The sequence below is a fragment of the Nelumbo nucifera genome, chromosome 5, assembly GCF_055504915.1.
Source record: "Nelumbo nucifera cultivar China Antique chromosome 5, China Antique-T2T, whole genome shotgun sequence".
Lineage (NCBI taxonomy): Eukaryota > Viridiplantae > Streptophyta > Magnoliopsida > Proteales > Nelumbonaceae > Nelumbo > Nelumbo nucifera.
In genome coordinates this window covers 79731211-79751390 of record NC_142653.1, presented here as the reverse complement: position 1 = coordinate 79751390, position 20180 = coordinate 79731211, and the positions used below count along the sequence as shown (strand labels likewise).

The window sequence follows — 20180 nt, the reverse complement described above, 5'->3', positions numbered from 1 at the left end:
TTAAACCAGCACCTACCTTTTCTTCATACCTCTTCATAAACTATTTAAAGAGCATGAATTAGACTCCAAAAACACAATTTCGAAATTCACTCTCTCTCTCTCTCTCTCTCTGTCCGATCTGCTACAGTCTCACAGAAGGTTTCTTTGGAGACTCTTCAACTTTGCTGGTTGTAAATTCTCACCCAAGGCTCTGTTGTATCCTGGGAACAAATTTGCCTATAACCCAACAGCAAACTCAGTGATACTGAGTGGGGGCAAATAACGTTCTGAAGACAGTGTCTTCAGACGCACCTCAAAGCTTCTCCTCCAAAGTTACAGTGACCCCATTTCCCCAACATTGGTGATGCACCTAAATCCCTCATTAGTAGCAATGTGCCACCTGCGCCCAACTAAACATGGTGGCCACGAGAATCGATCCCAAGACTCTGCTGGAACAAGTGAGCAACTATGGCAACCGAGCCATCCATTAGTTTGTCATTTCCGTTCAGTAGGAATAGGAATGGTAACGGGGCAGGGGCCTAGGGCTGCAAGTCAGGCCGGGTTAGGTTGGGTTGAAGCCAACCCTAAGTTCTAAAGCCCCAACCCAACCTTCAATCCGACCAACCCAACCCTAACCCTAACGCTAACCCTAACTAAATTCCTTCCACCCTAACCCAACCCAACCCAACTCAAAGTCAATTTTGGGTTGGGCCCAACCCAACCTTCTTTCCATCCCTTAAAACCTCATAGAATTTCTTGATTTTAGATCTCAATTCAACTTTCAGTACATATATTAATCATATGTTTAATTAGTACTTGTTTGTTGACGTTTTTTTGTTCTTTTAGTACAAATTCAAAAACAACTGTTATGACTTATGATAGATCTTTCTTGGGCGACAAACAACATAGAGGATATGAATAATAAAATTTTCAAAAAACATAAATTAATGTTATTAAGGTTTTAGTTTTTTTATTAGGATTAAGTGAAGTGATTATCTTAAAAGAAATACATGATACTAATGTAATTTAGTATCTAATTTTGAAGAATTAACTAATGTAATTTAGGTATATTAATTATAAAATCATTACGTTATTAATAAATCGTTATTATTTTAATTATAAAATCAAAATGTTTCATAGAGGTCTTTTGATAACATCAGTATTAGGGGTGAGCAAATGGGTAGGTTCTGCCCGGAACCGAATGGAACCAACTTCGAACCGGGCTTGAACTGACCCTATCCAATCTATTATAGGGTAGGGTCTAGTTCAAAATTCTTGGAACCGATCCCCACCCAGGCCAGTTCCAAGGTCTAGGGTTTACCCTACCTAAACCGACCCGATGAATTGACCTTGGTCGGCCTTGGTGGAACCTACCTTGGAACCGAATTTGTCTTGAAATAAACCCCAAAATATTTTTGGGGATGTGAAGATTTAAACCCAAGCATTCATGGTTACAAAGGTTGTGGTCTCACTTGACCATTGTCCCTTGAGTTACTTAAGTGATTTGATCATTTATTTTCATTCTAATATTTGAATGTATACAATAAATAGTGTAACAGGTAATATTTATAAAATTTAAATTTAAATTATGTTTTTAACCATATACCAATAATCTACATATTAAGTTATCCAATTTAATTAATAAAGATAGTATAAGTTTTAAACTATATATTATATTTATTAAAAATCAAGTTTTTAAAGAACATGCTATTTTTTTTTGTGAAGGGGAGAGTAAAGAAAGTACAAATTCCGTGAATAGACCTTGGAGTCGACCCCAGAACCACCAAGACCAAAATCGACATTGAAACCAACTCTTAGAGAGTAGGTTCTAGTTCCAAAAACTAGACACTGAAATCGACCCCAGAACCACCAAGACCAAAATTGACCTTGAAACTAACTCTTAGAGAGTAGGTTCCAGTTCCAAAAACCTGGAACTGACTAGGTTAACAATGGTTGGTATGGTTTCGGAGCATTGGGCTGGAGTTGGGTTAAACTTGGGTTAGTAGATGGCTTTAAAAGGGAGTGCTCACTACTCTGTTTTTGCACCCTTCCCGTCTGCTTTATTCGAAGCCTTCCCTTTACTGAAATTGGATGGTGGACACCTCCATTTACCCTTCCATTTTTCATTTGTTTTAGGGTTTCATTTTGTTCTTCTTTCTTGTTTCCAGCTTCCAGTTTCTGCCTTTCTGGTGAGCTCCCTCCCTGTTGATCCTATTCCTATGCTTTCGTTTCTGTTTGATGAGCTCTGTGAATCACCCCCCTCCTGTATCTTTGAGGGTATAATCATTTGTCTCAATTTCAACATGTTACACTGTAAAGCCTCTGAATTTGTTTCTCTGGTTTTTGGTGGTTTTATTGTTTTAAATCTTATTCACCTTGAACTTAAAAGAAGAATTCTGGGTGAACTCAGAAACATCGGACAGTAATAACAATACCATTGATCGAGAACATTTTCACCGGGAAATTAATATGAATAAATTATTTAGATCATTGTATATGGCCCAAACCTTTAAAACTTGAACACTCGTATGCGAAAAGTCCACAACTATTTTATAATGTGTGACGGGTCGTGATGTAACTGGAACCTCGATCCTAGTCGTTAGCTCTTAAATCATACCTTTTGTCTTTATAAAAATATTAAAATATAATATAAATGAGGGAAAAGTGCTGAACTCTATAAGTCATTCATTGCTTGTCACATATACATATTAATAACCAAAGCATAAACATTAATTACTATGGCTAAAAGACCAAAATAACCCTCGGGCCATATGCCCGGAGTATGATGATCCGTATAAGATTCCATTTCGGGCTCAACAAGACTGCCCTTTCGTAATATATATAGTCAGTAATTGTAAATTACTTCTAAATGCGTTCTCCTTTGCTAGCTGTACTTGTTTTTTTACCTTTCCCTAAAGGAAATTGCCTTTTACGTTTTTAATAAAGAATCAAAAAAATATTGCGAGAGGTTTGAATCGTAGCTAGAAGTAATAATTCAGTGAACATGATAAGATTCTTTATTTTGATATTTTATTGGCATGTTGACGTATGACACATTGTTTTTATATGCTGTAGAGCTTTTCTCTCACAGACACACTTACACAGAGTGAGAGAGAGAGAAGGAGATGGGTGTTGAAGGGTATCTCCCTCTGTTTGAAACAGAGGAATTGAAGGGTCGAATCGCATATAGATTGTATGCACTCTCGGTGTTGGTTTGTATTTCATTGTTTTTGGCGTACAGAGTGACTCATTTTCCAGGAAAAGAAGAAGATGGAAGGTGGGCTTGGATTGGAATGTTTGGGGCTGAGCTCTGGTTCAGCCTTTACTGGATGATCAATCAGTCTGCTAGATGGAAGCCTGTCATTCGACGTACTTTCAAAGACAGGCTCTCACAGAAATACGAGAACGAATTGCCGGGAGTGGACATTTTTGTATGCACAGCAGACCCCAAAATAGAGCCCCCAGCCATGGTGATCAATACTGTTTTATCAGTCATGGCGTACGACTACCCGCCAGAGAAACTCAGCGTATATCTCTCCGATGACGGTGGGTCAGACCTAACATTCTACGCTTTGTTAGAGGCCTCCCGTTTCTCAAAGCACTGGCTCCCGTTCTGCAAGAAATTCAAGGTCGAACCTAGGGCGCCGGCGGCTTACTTTTCCACTGCAACTGATCCACTTAATCCAGTCGAAGCCGAGGAGTTCTGGTCTATCAAGGTAAGCACCTACCTTTACTATAATTAAAATATGTTATCGCCATAAGTATGTACAGAGAGTACTCCTTCAGGTGTGGTGTGTTTGGTTTCGATAGAAGATAAGAAAGAACTTTCCCTCGACTTTCTGTTTCTTTCTTATTCTCTCAACCAAACACCTTTAATGGATTGATGTATAAGGTCAACCAAAGCAACCTATATCTGGCCATTGCTGCTGCTTAGTCTGCAAACGGTATCTCTGTTTGCTTCATTAAGATCTTAGTGTCCGTTAAGTTTGCAATTAGAATCGGAATCGGAATGGTCTATTTTTATAGAATGGGAATAAGAATTGAAATCAATATGAATGAGATTTCATTCCGGAGGGGTAGGGAATGGCTATTCCCTCTGAATCTCTTATTATACAGGCAAATACCGGAGTGGCTGCTACGAGGTGAAAAACTCGCGTCCACATTAACCTTGATCCATCCCAAGGGGGGAGGGTCCAAACTTCTTACTGCTTAGTAGCTGGAGCTAAGACTGTAGGAACTGGCCGACTATGAGAAGTCAATTGAAGCTCTGAAATGAAACTCCAACTTTTCAAAACTACCTGACTCGGAGTGGTGATTGTTCCATTAAAAATCAACCCATTACAGCCTTCCGTATCTTCCAGCAAAAATCGAGAAGGCCTGGATCCAATCTTGGCCATTTGTTATTCCATGCTGCTTGGCCGGAATCTCAACAAACCAGTTTGCAAAAGAGCCATGGTCTATCCCCTCTGTACACACTGCTAAGTTGCTAGCAAACCAGATAGCCTTAGCAAAATCACATTTAAGTAGAACATGAATTACCGATTCCTCCACCTCTCCACATTGAGAACACAGAGCTGAAATCCTAATCCCTTTCTTAGACAATAAATGGTGGACTGCTAGAGCATTAGAGATAGCTCGCCACATAAAATTTTTAATTTTTTTTTTTTTTTTGGGGGGGGGGAGGGGGAATTTAGAGTTCCAAACCTTCTTCCAAGCTGAAGATGGCATCTGAGGATACTTGTTCATAGTAGAAGATTCAGTATGAGGGGGCCTTTAAGAAGATAGTTTTGCGACAAAATACCCACTTTTGACAGAGTATTCCCCATCCTTAGAGAATTTCCAAATCAATCTGTCCTCAGACTCATGAAAACCAAGAGGAATCAATCTATCCTCAGGCTTAGCAGGTCTCTCAGATATCACTTTACCTTCCAGGAAATTTGGGGTCCACACATCATTCCAAATATCAATTTCCTTGCCATTACCAATCCGCCAAATTAGCCCCTTAATCAGTAAAGCTCTACCATCTAACAGACTTCTCCAAGCCCAAGACGGCTTCGACCCCAGAGAAGCCTCAAGAAACCTTGACTGTGGGAAATAAATTTGCTTTAAAATCCTACCCCATAGGGTATTAGGATTTTGAATAATTCTCCAGGCTGCATTTGCTAAAAGAGCTAGATTGAAGCACTTGAGATTTCTGAAGCCCGAACCACCCTAAATCTTCCTATTACACATTCTATTCCATGCCACCCATTTAATTTTATTTTCGTTACTCCTCTGTCCCCAAATCAAATTTGACATAAGCCCATTAAGCTTCCTGCAAATACCTTAAGGAATCCTAAAGTGGCTCATATAATGAATGGAAGATGGTCGTGAAATTAAATTAAAATTAAATGGGGGCAATGAAAGGAAGCCTAAAATGACCCATTATATATATGAAAGGAAGCCTAAAATGGGGGCAATGGAAGATGGCCAGGACCGGGTTTGGGGTAAAACAGAATCAATTTCCTAGACGGTTCTCGAGCCGAACGGTCCAACCGTCTGTGTCAACGGCGGTTCAAAAACCATTATATATATGTATGTATGTATATATATTATCTATATTTTTATGAAAATACATGTATACATATGATGAAAATAGTTAAAGAAAATACTTGTATTTTTTCTTTATATAAACTATTATTTTTTTAATTTTAAGAAATTAAATCAGATTGGATCATATTCGGATATCCGACATTATTAACAGATTCTAATTTGAATCTATGTTTGTGAGATCCAGGATCTGCAGATTGGATCAACTGTTTATAGTGTTAGATCAAATTTGGGTATACCTATCCGAATCCGAATCCGATCCGTTTGCATCCCTACTAGCCATACCCATCAGCATCACACAAAAACCTACCCATCATTCACTAGTCGCTTGCTAACATTATGTAGTTAGAGCGTGCTAGGGAGCATTTAAGCAAGTTTAGGATGCCTTAAGCCTTTACTCTATTGACAGAGATCTTAAAATTCAAGGAGTTTTCGAAAATCCTCACCACATTGGTGTACACTTGGTTTGTCAATATTGCACCCAATAGCATCCAGTGTTGGGACAATTAAATTGAAAAGTTCCTAACAAAATAGTTTACAGTGGAGAAAAGATTGACAGTGGCATATATGAGGAGTGTTAGATAGCATAATTCAGAAAACTTGGGGGTGTATTATTTGTGTTGAGATTTAGAAAGGAGTCTTAGCAAGTGCATGAGGAGCATGTAAAGGAGAAAGACTCCATTGATGAGTGCATTTGCAGTATGCATCCCAGGTACCACATCTAGTTGAAGAATTTGCACATTCAGGATTTCTCAATGTTTTGGGAGTGTATTAAGTGCAATAATTGCTTAGTGAAGAGACCTTTGGAGCAATAGGGGTGGGGGCAGAGGATGAAAGCTTTTGCTATAGGCTCCTGGAGAGGGAGCTTTTTACAAGGTGGACATCACAATGTATTACGACATCAAGACTATGTGCCAACCTGACTCGGAGTGGTGATTGTTCCATTAAAAATCAACCCATTACAGCCTTCCGTATCTTCCAGCTGAAATCGAGAAGGCCTGGATCCAATCTTGGCCATTTGGCATTCCATGCTGCTTGGCCAGAATCTCAACAAACCAGTTTGCAAAAGAGCCATGGTCTATCCCCTCTGTACACACTGCTAAGTTGCTATCAAACCAGATAGCCTTAGCAAAATCACATTTAAGTAGAACATGAACCACCGATTCCTCCTCCTCTCCACATTGAGGACACAGAGCTGAAATCCTAATCCCTTTCTTAGACAATAATTGGTGGACTGCTAGAGCATTAGAGATAGCTCGCCACATAAAATTTTTAATTTTTTTTTTTTTTTTTGGGTGGGGGGGGAGGGGGGATTTAGAGTTCCAAACCTTCTTCCAAGCTGAAGATGGCATCTGAGGATACTTGTTCATAGTAGAAGATTCGGTATGAGGGGGCCTTTAAGAAGATAGTTTTGCGACAAAATACCCACTTTTGACAGAGTATTCCCCATCCATAGAGAATTTCCAAATCAATCTGTCCTCAGACTCATGCAAACCAAGAGGAATCAATCTATCCTCAGGCTTAGCAGGTCTCTCAGATATCACTTTACCTTCCAGGAAATTTGGGGTCCACACATCATTCCAAATATCAATTTCCTTGCCATTACCAATCTGCCAAATTAGCCCCTTAATCAGTAAAGCTCTACCATCTAACAGACTTCTCCAAGCCCAAGACGGCTTCGACCCCAGAGAAGCCTCAAGAAACCTTGACTGTGGGAAATAAATTTGCTTTAAAATCCTACCCCATAGGGTATTAGGATTTTGAATAATTCTCCAGGCTGCATTTGCTAAAAGAGCTAGATTGAAGCACTTGAGATTTCTGAAGCCCGAACCACCCTGCATCTTCCTATTACACATTCTATTCCATGCCACCCATTTAATTTTATTTTCCTTACTCCTCTGTCCCCAAATCAAATTTGACATAAGCCCATTAAGCTTCCTGCAAATACCTTCAGGAATCCTAAAGTGGCTCATATAATGAATGGAAGATGGGGTAGCAATAGTTTTGACTAAAACATCTTTCCCAGCTTGCGTAAGGGTACCTCCTTTCCAACCTTGCACTTTTGACTGAGTTCTGCTCACCAAATCATCAAAGATCTTTGATTTATTTGCCCCAATAGAACTTGGAATGCCTAAATATCTTGGCTGGCCCTTGCTCTCCTTAATCACTAGAATTCTTGTGATGATTCTCTTGAATTTAGTAGGGGTATTTCTGCTGAAACTCACATCCGACTTCTCAAGTTAATAAGTTTCTCTGAGACTTCAAAGTATTACTGTAAGATTTTTTTTTTTTTTTTTTTTAATTTGAAGAGCATTCTGAATGTCAGCCTTCAGAAACAAGAGACAATCATCAGCATAAAATAGATGTGAGATACTCACACCTGATCTCTTGAACCTCAATGGATGCAACCTTCCATTCTGAATTGAATCTTGGATTTGAAGAGAAAGAGCTTGAACAGCTAAAATGAAAATGTATGGGGACAGGGATCCCCTTGTCTAATTCCTAGAGATGGCTTCACCTTTCCTCTTTGTGTGCCATTTATCTTGAAGGCAAATTCCACCGAGCTTATACAACTTTGAATTAGGCCCTGCCAATGTGAATTGAAACCCAATTTATCCAAGACTTTAATAATATATGACCATTCCAATCGATCATAAGCCTTGTTAAGGTCGATTTTAATGGCCATGTAAAAGGTTTTACTCGACTTATCGTTTTTAAGGAAATGAAACGCCTCATGAGCTATTCTTACATTATCAGAAATCATTCTGTTCTTCACAAAGGAACATTGGGAATCATCTACTAAAAGAGGAAGGACTTGTTGAAGCCGGTGCACCAAACATTTAGAAAAAAATTCTATATGTCACATTTGTCAAACTTATTAGCCTAAAATGACCCATCTCTTGGGGGCAAAGACATTTGGGGGTGAGACATATGCTCGTGAAATTATAGTTATCGAGATTGTTCCTCTTCTAAACCAATCCTGCAAGGTTGTAATAAAATCAGGACCAATTATGCTCCAGAATTTTTGAAAGAAGATAGCCAACAAGCCTTTCGGACCCGGAGCCTTAAAGGCTCCTATAGAGAAGCTGCTCTTTGAATCTTATCTACACTTAGGGGGGCACAAAGAAGAAATTTCATCTCCTCAGAAAGAATGGGGTTAATACACTCAAAAAAGTTATTGTTTACATTTGGATTTGAGGAAGTAAATAGATCATCAAAATAATTTAAAATTACCTCCTCAACTTCAGCTTCAGAAGTAACCAGATGTCCATCTCTATCTTTAATGCAATGAATACGGTTTCTTTGTCTCCAAATAATGGTGGTGTGATGAAAGAATTTGGAATTACGGTTACCTTCTTGGAGCCACAATATCCTTGACTTCTATTTCCACATCAACTCTTCTCTATGCAGCTCAATATCTAACTGATTTCGAAGGTAGGCAACTTGCTAAATGTTGGAGTTATTTACTACCTCATGTTGCGCCATCTCTAGTTGGCGTTTCACTGAATTAATGCAGTGCCGAATATGGCCAAAAGATTGTTTATTCCAAGTCTTTTAAGGCTTGCCTACATCTGCTCAGCTTTGACCCGAGAGAACACTGCCTATTCAGGGGAGTCCAAGCCTCATTTATGACTTCTTCGCACTCCGGGTGAGAAGCCCACATCCCCTCAAAGTGAAAAGGGCGAAAACCTCTCCAAGTATCCTTGTAACAATGAAGGATAATAGGACCATGATCTGATCCCACCGATCTAATCTTTCCCAAATTAGCCCAGAATTGTGATGATTGTTGCACGAAGTGAACCTCTGCCCAATACTTCCAAGATCGATCAATTGACAATCATCAATCAACCTGTTAATTTGCATCTTTAGGTCGTTTGTCCAACCAACTAACAGACCACCAGCACTACCAACAGGCTCCACTTCAAAAAAATTAACAAACCCCTGGTTGTTAAGGGTACGCTGGAACCGACTAGAATTTACTTTAGTCTTCGTCTCCAGATTTTTCAAGATACCACATTTTCTTTTTTTCCTTTCTTTTCCACCGAGGTTTTAACTAGACTTGATGATTTCCCGTCCACTTTGTTTTTCCCGCTCTCAATCTCAGCAATGCGAATCCTCTTCCCTGTGCATTCTTCCATCTGTTCACCCGGCCGTTTGTGGCTTGCTATGGTGTGGTTTATCATAGTAAACCAATTTGGTGGGGTAGGGGTGCTAAATTCTGGATACGGCCCAACCCGGTCTAATCAGTTAATCTCAATCGGGTTAACCGTTGTCCATCCTTGAGTCAAAAAATTGAGATATGATAATACAAGGCATAAAGCTGAATGAAAAAGAGTCGTTAGCTGTTCTAACATACCATCATTGAGTTCAGGACCATACCTTTTTTCGTCCGGGTAATTGACTGCCCAGGTCCATCAGTCCTTCCTTTGAAAGTTGGCTGGGTATATGACTTGTACGCCACGCCTGTATCTTGCTTCATGGCTTCATGGAAATTTGTTAGACAGTGTATGCAATCCAATTAGCATGATGCAAATTATGACATTTATTGTAAATGAATAGACTACATATTTGATTCATGTTATTGTGGTGTATTTCTGTATAATACCCTTAAACTGAATACATATAAGATTCGTGTTATTATAGAATCTTTACAGTCGTTGGATAGATCTAATGAGATTTATCCTGTCAAGGCTGACACTGATGTGCCGCCAAGACTAACACTGAAACTCGTGTTAGTTTCATTAATATCCACACAAGGCTTTTAATATCTTGAATTATCACCCACTGAACTATGCAAAAGCACTACCCCGTTGGCTTTCAAAGTATTGTTTTAAGTGCATTAATGGTAGATAATATTCTTTTTCCTATTTTTGTGTTGTAGAAATTATACAAAGACATGGAGAATCGGGTAGAGATTGTAACTACCCAAGGTGAAATCACAGAGGAAATGCGCAAAGCACACAAAGGATTTCTTGAATGGGTGTTGGATTCGAATCCACGTGATCATCAAACCATTCTTCAGGTGATAGATTTCTATTGAAAAAATGAAATGAATTCAACCTTGTAACAAATAATAAATAAATAAATAAATTTAAAGGTCCTAACTATATATTTCTCTTGGCTAATATGTTTTAATTTTATTAGATATTAATTGATGGAAGAGACCACAATTTTGTGGACATGGAAGGAAAGCAATTGCCAACTCTGGTATACATGGCCCGTGAGAAGAGACCCAATTACCATCATAACTTCAAGGCTGGAGCTATGAATGCACTGGTAACTTATTGGAAACAAATACAAATACTGCATAAATAGGGTTTGCAAAACATTTTAGAGGGTGCCATACAACAAGAATGGTTTTGTTTTCATTTGTTTTTGTTTTGAATTTAGCACCATCAAATAATGTTTTTAAAATAAAAACAATAACATATTTTTGGTTTTTGTTTTGAAAACAGAAAAGACATACATAACCAAGAGCATGTTAATTTTGTTTTGTTTTGAGAAGCAATTTGTTTTCAAATCAGATGGTTTTGATTATTTTTGAAATTCGCAACAAGAAAAAAAAAATTGTGTTATGGAATGTTCCCTTAGGGGGTGTTCTACAACAAGAATGATTTTGTTTTCATTTGTTTTTGAAATTGTCACATGAACAAAAGAAAACAAAAACAAAAGAATGCTTTCTATTTTTGTTCTAATAAGTAAAAGCAAGTTAGGTTTGTTTATTAACAATTATCTTGCTTTTTGTATAGTTTAGATGACTTGTCGAATATGATATTAAATGACCAAATGAAAACATGTTCTTTAAAACAAAAACTTCGGCTTAGTTTGGAAGGAGTACAAATACAAATATGTACAGTACAAATACATACAATATAATACAAAATTCATAGTTTTGCACTCTACATATTTGTATTTGTACTCCTTCCAAACTCAACCTTAAGAATATAATATAATACAAAATTCATAGCTTTTCAAATGCCGCTAAAAATCACTTTTCTTATAGTGACTCTCGGTATCATATTGAAAGAAAAAACATATACATAACCAAGAACATGCATGTTTTCTGTGTTTTTAGTTTAAGAGTCAATTTGTTTTCAAACTAAATGGTTTCATTTTGTTTTGGAACTTACAACAAGAAAAACAATTCAAATTAGAGATCACCCCCTTAATTTTTACCACTAACCAATTCTTAAACATCATTATACATATTAAGTTAATTATCAAACTCTAATACAAATTTTGTGAAGATGTTTAACAACTATTTTTTTTTTCTTATTACAACATCAATCATTCATTTTGTCATGATCAATCACACAGATAAGGGTGTCATCACAAATCAGCAATGGAGAGATTATCCTTAATGTAGACTGCGACATGTACTCTAACAATTCAGAGTCCATAAGAGATGCATTGTGTTTTTTCATGGATGAAGAGAAAGGCAATGAGATTGCGTTTGTACAATACCCACAAGTCTTCAATAATAACACCAAGAATGATATCTATGGCAGCTTAATAAGAATCGGCATTGAGGTTTGTATTAGAAAACACTTGCAACTAGGGGTGCAATCAAGCTGAACCAAGCCAAATTTTGGCATGTCTTGACTTGGTTCAACTAAAATACTTTCGGGTTCGAGCTCGAGTTTGATTAAATATTCAATGAGTTCAAGTTTGGCTCAAAAGGTCAAAAATGAATATATTTTTAAATATATAATATATAGTATATTCTTATAATTTGATTTGATGATTCTAATTGAATTCAAATCTTGGGGTAAGCTCGATTAGCTATTCGAACTCAAGCTTAACCAATAGAAAGTTCAGTTTGAAAAGTTGCAACTTTAGAATCAAACTTTCTATTGGTCAAGCTTGAGTTTGAATAATTAATTGAGATTACCCCAGGATTTGAACTCAATTAGAATCGTCGAATCAAACTCAAGCCAAGCCTAATTGAACCTGAGCCCAAACTTTTCAATTAGAGTTCAATTCAACTGCACCCCTATTTATAAGCATTTTGAAGGTTGAAGTTGAAAGTGCTTTGATTTGTTATATTTATGTGCTCAAAATAGATTTCATGCATCTTATTTTTGCTTCATTTTCTTCAATGATTTTGAATGAAGTTGGAGCTTCATGGATTGGATGGTTATGGAGGCCCTTTGTATGTTGGCACTGGATGCTTTCATAGAAGAGAGGCCCTTTGTGGAAGAAAATACAACAAAGAATATAAGAGAGACTGGAAGAGAGAGAATACCAAGAAGGTAAAATTTAATGTAAAGGAACTAGAAGAAAAACTAAAGGGCCTTTCCAGTTGCACATATGAGGTGAAGACTGGATGGGGAAAAGAGGTCTCTTTCTCTCTCTCTCTCTCTCTCTCTCTCATACAAAAACAAGCTCACTTGTGTTTCATGACCGTTGAATTGCAGATGGGATTGGTATATGGCTGTCCAGTGGAGGATGTAGTAACAGGATTAACAATTAAATGTAGGGGTTGGAGAGCAATTTACTTCAACCCAGCCAGGAGGAGCTTCTTAGGGCTTGCTCCTACCACATTGGCTCAAGCACTTTTGCAACACAAGAGATGGTGCGAAGGTCATTTCAAAATTGTATTTTCCAAGCACTATTCATTGTGGCAAGGACATGGAAGGATAAAGGCAGGACTTCAAATCGGATACTGCATCTATAATATGTGGGGATTTAATTGCATCCCAACATTATGTTACATCATCATCCCTTCACTCTGTCTCCTACAAGGCATAGTCTTGTTTCCATCGGTATGAACTTCCTTATTCCAATAATAGGCATGGATTTTTGTCTCAATTTTCTTTATACCAAGAATATATTCTAAGTGTATGTTGACTGGCTCAAATTTATGAGTTCGGATCCCCTGCTAACAAAATACATTCCAACACCCTATCAACTTAATCTGATACCACACATCTCACTATGAACTTGGAGCCATCGAAAAAGTGGGACCTACCACGCATGAGATGTGCGGTATTGGATAATGTTGGTAGGGTGTTGGAACGGATTTTCTTGGCAGGTGATTCAGACTTCAAACTTATCTCATTTGAATGTGTTACCCTTTTGCTTTCTAGGCGGTGGTTGGTTGGAAATCAGATTCAGTCAGTGCAGAACCTATTCCAACAGCCATTATAGCCTTGTATTGGGAATATCTCCCCATGAAATAAAGAACCAAAGTACAGAGATGTTCCCGGTGCAAGGCTGTTCGAATGGACCTTGCACTGACTGAAGCCGACCTCGGTTGGTTGCACATTGCAGTGCAGATTTTGATGTGGTACAAAATCTGCTTCCAATACATTTTTGCTTTCGTTTGTTTATAGTTATTATTTAAATTCCTATAGCTATCTAATGCAAAAATTGTACTTTTGCCTTTTTTGCACTCGTTGGCAATGCAAATTTTGTGTCCAAAAAACGGATGCAAATTGCAAAGTTTTCACCACCTTCCTTCTACCTCAATTCTTTTCAAGATAAAGTGGGAACCATATTATCTTGCATCCTACCTTACATTTCTACATAGATAACCTTCCTCTTACCTCCATTGATCTCTTTCATTTAAAGTGGAGGTCACCTCATTTTACTTCTGAGAAACAAATAAGACAAAATCTGAAACAAAAGTAAATCAGAATTTGCACACCCTTTTGCAATCCCATGCATTTAGACCAGTGCAAATGGAATCTGTAGTGCAATCAACTGCAGCCTAATTCTTTTAAGCTTATTTTGAAGTCAAAAGATGTTAGGAAGATACACTACAGTAGCAGAAATGATTGTAAAAACCATCCCGAGACAGCAAGAACATTTCCCTTAAGTTTGTGTGTCGAAGTGGGTTTGCCAACAACAATGATAATAAATAAACAATTCAGCCAAGTAACAGAAAAACAAATAGCAATCACTACACAATAGCACACCAGAATGTTTATGTGGAAAACCCCAAAATTGGGGAAAAACCATAAGACCTATGATCCGTAAAAGTCTTCCACTAATTCATAAATTTATAGATATAGTAGTCCTCTCAAATTGCAATTAGAGGATTACAAACATCAAGGAAATAATCTTTGACTTAGAAGTATAGCATTAACATCACCAAATATAAGGTGGATACAACAAAAAACAGAGCTTTAGATCTCACCAACTTGCTGTAAATCTAAATTGAGAAGAAAAAGAAAGAAGAATCAACAAATTTGAACTGGAGTGGGATTCTTAACTCCAGCACCTAATCTCATCAAGAATAGACTTGAAATACCTCTGAGCTTGGTCTTGAATAGAGCAGAAAAACCAACTCTCTTCTTCTCTTCTTCTCTTCTTCACAAACTCAAAACCCAGAAAACCCTTGATATCTGTTTTCTTTTCTCTTTTCTCACTTCCATAGTTACGAAAAGGAAACACACCCAAAACAAAAAGGTGGGAGCCTTTTTGGGTTCCACAATACCGCTCCTTTTTGGGAGCATGAAAAAGTGGGGTGGGCCCCGCATATGGGCTGGACCCACACCCAACAAAAGATAATATAGAAACATTTGCCCAAACAGTTTTATGTCCGGTCCGAGTATGACAGCATTGTTCTACTATACTCGAGTTCTTTTCTTATTGTTTAAACTGGTAAGTTTGGGTGAAGGAAGCCAGCTGAGGTTTCTTTTCAACTCTTAGACTGCCTGCAAGTAGCCCAAAGCTTGAATGTAATCTTCTCTTTTGTTAAGCGCTCTGCAAATCAAGTGACTCATACTGCAGCTCATCATGGTTTGTCTCAGAGTTTCTGTAGCTGGGAAGCGTGCCCACGGTGGCCAGCAAACTCTGTCTTGAAGGACATTTCTCTTTGTTGTTTTTCTTGACTGTGTTTTTTTCCTTTTGCTTTTTGTTTTTTTGTGTTCTTTCTGTGTTAGTCGTTTCTGGTTTATGTGTTTTGTGATGCCAGTTTGTTATTGGCTTTTCCTTAAATAGAGGAGATGGGTAAGTTGGTGTTGAAATGAATTAAACATTTCCTTCATGTTCTTCTTCATTTTTCACTTTCAGATTTCAAGCCCATGGTTTATACCCTTGGCATATCTGGTCATTGCTAAATACACATATAGCTTAGGCGAGTTCCTCTTCTGTGGTGGCACACTTCAAGGCTGGTGGAATGATCAAAGGATGTGGATGTTTAGAAGGACATCTTCCTACCTCTTTGCCCTCATTGACCTGATACTTCAAGCATTAGGGTTCTCCAAGTCAGCATTTCTCATCACAGCAAAGGTGACTGACACGGATGTGTCACAGCGATATGAGAAAGAGATCATGGAGTTTGGGATCCCTTCTCCCTTGTTTCTCATCTTAGCAACTCTTGCACTGCTCAACTTATTCAGTTTGGTGATGATGAGTTTCAAGAGTGTAGTAATGAACATGAAAGCTGGAGATCTTGAGGCATTGAGCATGCAAATGCTTCTATGTGGGACTGTGGTTGCACTGAACCTCCCAGTATACCAAGCCCTTTTTCGTCGTAAGGATAAGGGGCGCATACCTTCCTCTATCACATTTAAATCGGTTGTTTTAGCCCTATCTGCTTGTATTATGTCGTCTTATTAATGGGTTGTGTTGAAATCAGAAATTGGTCGGGCATGCTATGTATTTCATAGAATTTCTCGATTTTAGATCTCAATTCAACTTTCAGTACATATATTAATCCTATGTTTCATTAGTACTTGTTTGTTGACATTTTTTTTTGGTACAAAATTCAGAACAACAAGTGTTATGATTTATGATAGATCTTTCTTGGGCGACAAACAACATAGAGGATATGAAGAATAAAATTTTCAAAAAACATAAATTAATGTTATTAAGGTTTTAGTTTTTTTTATTAGGATTAAGTGAAGTGATTATCTTAAAAAAATACATGATACTAATGTAATTTAGTATCTAATTTTGAACAATTAACTAATGTAATTTAGGTATATTAATTATAAAATCATTACTTTATTAATAAACTATTATTATTTTAATTATAAAATCAAAATGTTTCATAGACGTCTTTTGAAAACATCAGTATTAGGGGTGAGCAAATGGGTAGGTTCTACCCGGAACCGAATGGAACCGACTTCGAACCGGGCTTGAATTGACCCTACCCAATCTATTATAGGGTAGGGTCTAGTTCAAAATTCTTGGAACCGATCCCCACTCAGGCCAGTTCCAAGGTCTAGGGGTTTACCCTACCTAAACTGACCAGATGAATTGGCCTTGGTCGGCCTTGATAGAACCGACCTTATTGGAACCTACCTTGGAACCGAACTTGCCTTGAAATAAACCCCAAAATATTTTGGGGGATGTAAAGATTTGAACCCAAGCATTCATGGTTACAAAGGTCATGGTCTCACTTGACCATTGTCCATTGAGTTACTTAAGTGATTTGATCATTTATATTCATTCTAATATTTGAATATGTACAATAAATAGTGTAAAAGGTAATATTTTAAAATTTTAAATTTAATTTATGTTTTTAATCATATACCAATAATCTACATATTAAGTTATCTAATTTAATCAATAAAGATAATATAAGTTTTAAACTATATATTATATTTATTAAAAATCATGTTTTTAAAGAATATGCTTTTTTTTGTGAAGGAGAGAGTAAAGAAAGTACAAATTCCATGAATAGACCTTGGAATCGACCCAGAACCACCAAAACCAAAATTGACCTTAAAACCGACTCTTAGAGAGTAAGTTCCAATTCCAAAAATTAGACATTGGAACCAACCCTGGAACCACCAAGACCAAAATCGACCTTGAAACCGACTCTTAGAGAGTAGGTTCTAGTTTCAAAAACCTAGAACCGACTAGGTTCAAGGTTATAGATAAATGAAGAAACGATTCAAACATAATATTATAAGTGGATTTAACCGTTTTGATCCTTGGGCTCAATCCCAAATATGTTAGGATTTAACCATGGTTGGAATGGTTTCAGAGCATTGGGCTGGAGTTGGGTTAAACTAGGGTTAGTAGATGGCTTTAAAAGGGAGTGCTCACTACTCTGTTTTCGCACCCTTCTCGTCTACTTTATTCGAAGCCTTCCCTCTACTGAAATTGGATGGTGGACACCTCCATTTCCCCTTCAGTTTTTCATTTGTTTTAGGGTTTCATTTTGTTCTTCTTTCTTGTTTCCAGCTTCCAGTTTCTGCCCTTCTGGTGAGCTCCCTCCCTGTTGATCCTATTCCTATGCTTTTGTTTCTGTTTGATGAGCTCTGTGAATCACCCCCCTCCAGTATCTTTGGGGTTATAATCATCTGTCTCAATTTCAACATGTTGCACTGTAAAACCTCTGGATTTGTTCCTCTGGTTTTTGGTGGTTTTATTGTTTTAAATTTTATTTGCCTTGAACTTAAAGAAGAATTCTAGGTGAACTCAGAATCCTTCGACAGAAATAACAATACCATTGATGGAGAACATTTTCACAGAGAAATTAATATGAAAAAATTATCTAGATCCTTGTATATGGCCCAAACCTTTAAAACTTCAACACTTATATGCGAAAACTTTTCTCTCACAGACACATTGTTTTTATATGCTGTAGAACTTTTCTCTCACAGACACACTTACACAGAGAGAGAGAGAAGGAGATGGGTGGCGAAGGGTATCTCCCTCTGTTTGAAACAAAGGAATTGAAGGGTCGAATCGCATATAGATTGTATGCACTCTCGGTGTTGGTTTGTTTTTCATTGTTTTTGGCGTACAGAGTGACTCATTTTCCAGGAAAAGAAGAAGATGGAAGGTGGGCTTGGATTGGAATGTTTGGGGCTGAGCTCTGGTTCAGCCTTTACTGGCTGATCAATCAGCCTGCTAGATGGAAGCCTGTCTTTCGACGTACTTTCAAAGACGGGCTCTCACAGAAATACGAGAACGAATTGCCGGGAGTGGACATTTTTGTATGCACAGCAGACCCCAAAATAGAGCCCCCAGCCATGGTGATCAATACTGTTTTATCAGTCATGGCGTACGACTACCCGCCAGAGAAACTCAGCGTATATCTCTCCGATGACAGTGGGTCAGACCTAACATTCTACGCTTTGTTAGAGGCCTCCCGTTTCTCAAAGCACTGGCTCCCGTTCTGCAAGAAATTCAAGGTTGAACCTAGGGCGCCGGCGGCTTACTTTTCCACTGCAACTGATCCACTTAATCCAGTCGAAGCCGAGGAGTTCTGGTCTATCAAGGTAAGCACCTACCTTTACTATAATTAAAATATGTTATCGCCATAAGTATGTATAGAGAGTACTCCTTCAGGTGTGGTGTGTTTGCTTTTGATAGAAAATAAGAAAGAATTTTCCCTCGACTTTCTGTTTCTTTCTTATTCTCTCAAACCAAACAGCTTTAATGGATTGATGTATAAGGTCAACCTATATCTGGCCATTGCTGCTGCGTAGTCTGCAAACGGTATCTGTGTTTGTTTCATTAAGATCCTACAATCAGAATCGGAATCGGAATGGTCTATTTTTATAGAATGGGAATAAGAATTGGAATCATCATAAATGAAATTTCATTCCGAAGGGGTAGGGAATTGCTATTCCCTCAAAGAGAGAAGTATCATTTCAACAAGAATGAAAATGAGATTCCAATTCCAATTCCTGACTTCTATTCCTGTGAACCAAACAGGACCTTAATTATACATGTTTATAATTGTTGATATGAGTTGTTTGGTCACAAATTTTTGTCTTTCGAGTGTAAATCAAAATAAACCTATCCCCAACTGTAAAGTGGAGCTAGGATTTCTGAGGTGGATTCAACAGTAAAAATCCCAAAAATCTAATAACCCCGAAAAGACATGAAATTAAAAGTGCATTGACCAATCAAAACCTACCCATAAATTTTGTAAAAAAGTATGGATAGGCTCAATGCAGATTTCTGATTTCTATTTTAGAATTATAAATATTCAAAATGTCAACAATCCACACTCTATGCATCAATACCCACCTGTGAATTGGCATCAATTTCGAACTAGCACCTACCCCAACAGTAATTTGGTCCTATAAATTCTGGGTTGAACCATCATTGTTTCTCATTTTGATAAATGACACCGAGTGATTAATACATTTATAGTTAAATGGGTTGATTGGTCACAAATTGGTCAGATATTGTGTCTTTCCAGTATGTAAAGACGAGTCTGGATCACCGGCCCACGAGAACTCTACCCATGCCTACCCACAATACACTACCCCCAGTGAATCGGGAACATCTCCCCCTGCATAATACTATGCAAAGGATGAGTTGTTTGGCCCGATGCATGGCCTGACCTGGCCCAAGGCTCAACCCACGAGCCAGTCTGGCCCCCGGCACGGCACGTCATGGCCCGGGCCCGGGCCGTGGGCTATGCTGGGCCGACCACCAAATTTTTCACCAGGGAGGACGGCAGGGCCCGTGATGGCCCGCGGGCCAACACAACACAGTCCGCACTTTGTGCGGGCCGCCCACGGGCCCGACACGACCCACTTTACACCTCTAGGTGAGATATATATAAAGATCTCATTTCAAAAAAAAAAAAAAAAAGACATGACTAATAGTAGGAAAAAATGATTTAAAAGCCAATAATGAAACATGACTGCTTGTGGTTGATCCCATATAATTGGGATAAGGTTCGGATG

General features: G+C 38.0%; 1 protein-coding gene and 1 long non-coding RNA gene across 7 annotated transcripts; both read left to right on the top strand.

Annotated features, from left to right (window-relative positions):
- The first annotated feature begins 3058 nt into the window (after window positions 1–3058).
- LOC109114471 (cellulose synthase-like protein E6) lies at window positions 3059–16313 on the top strand. 6 transcript variants are annotated; one of them, XM_088887506.1, is made up of 7 exons: window positions 3060–3695; window positions 10451–10591; window positions 10714–10845; window positions 11887–12099; window positions 12684–12821; window positions 12987–13334; window positions 15589–16313. In XM_088887506.1, the coding sequence occupies exons 1-7, from the start codon at window positions 3105–3107 to the stop codon at window positions 16135–16137; spliced, it is 2112 nt and encodes a 703-aa protein (XP_088743632.1). In that variant the 5' UTR covers window positions 3060–3104; the 3' UTR covers window positions 16138–16313. The 6 variants fall into 6 exon arrangements, with proteins under 6 accessions (XP_088743634.1, XP_088743633.1, XP_088743632.1 ...); XM_088887505.1 differs by having other exon boundaries at window positions 12684–12908; XM_088887508.1 differs by lacking the exon at window positions 10714–10845 and having other exon boundaries at window positions 3059–3695.
- A 1273-nt stretch (window positions 16314–17586) lies between these two features.
- LOC104593864 (uncharacterized) lies at window positions 17587–18872 on the top strand. Its single transcript, XR_016076178.1, has 2 exons — window positions 17587–17733; window positions 18119–18872. It is a non-coding gene; the product is annotated as an uncharacterized LOC104593864 (long non-coding RNA).
- Window positions 18873–20180: the final 1308 nt, after the last annotated feature.

What these genes read in the sequence shown, in the direction of transcription:
- LOC109114471 (XM_088887505.1), top strand. Translation starts at nt 3,105, where the DNA reads ATGGGTGTTGAAGGGTATCTCCCTCTGTTTGAAACAGAGGAATTGAAG. An exon ending in ATCATCAAACCATTCTTCAG is followed by an intron (nt 10,592 to 10,713) that starts GTGATAGATTTC and finishes TAATTTTATTAG; the next exon opens with ATATTAATTGATGGAAGAGA. An exon ending in AGACTGGATGGGGAAAAGAG is followed by an intron (nt 12,909 to 12,986) that starts GTCTCTTTCTCT and finishes GTTGAATTGCAG; the next exon opens with ATGGGATTGGTATATGGCTG.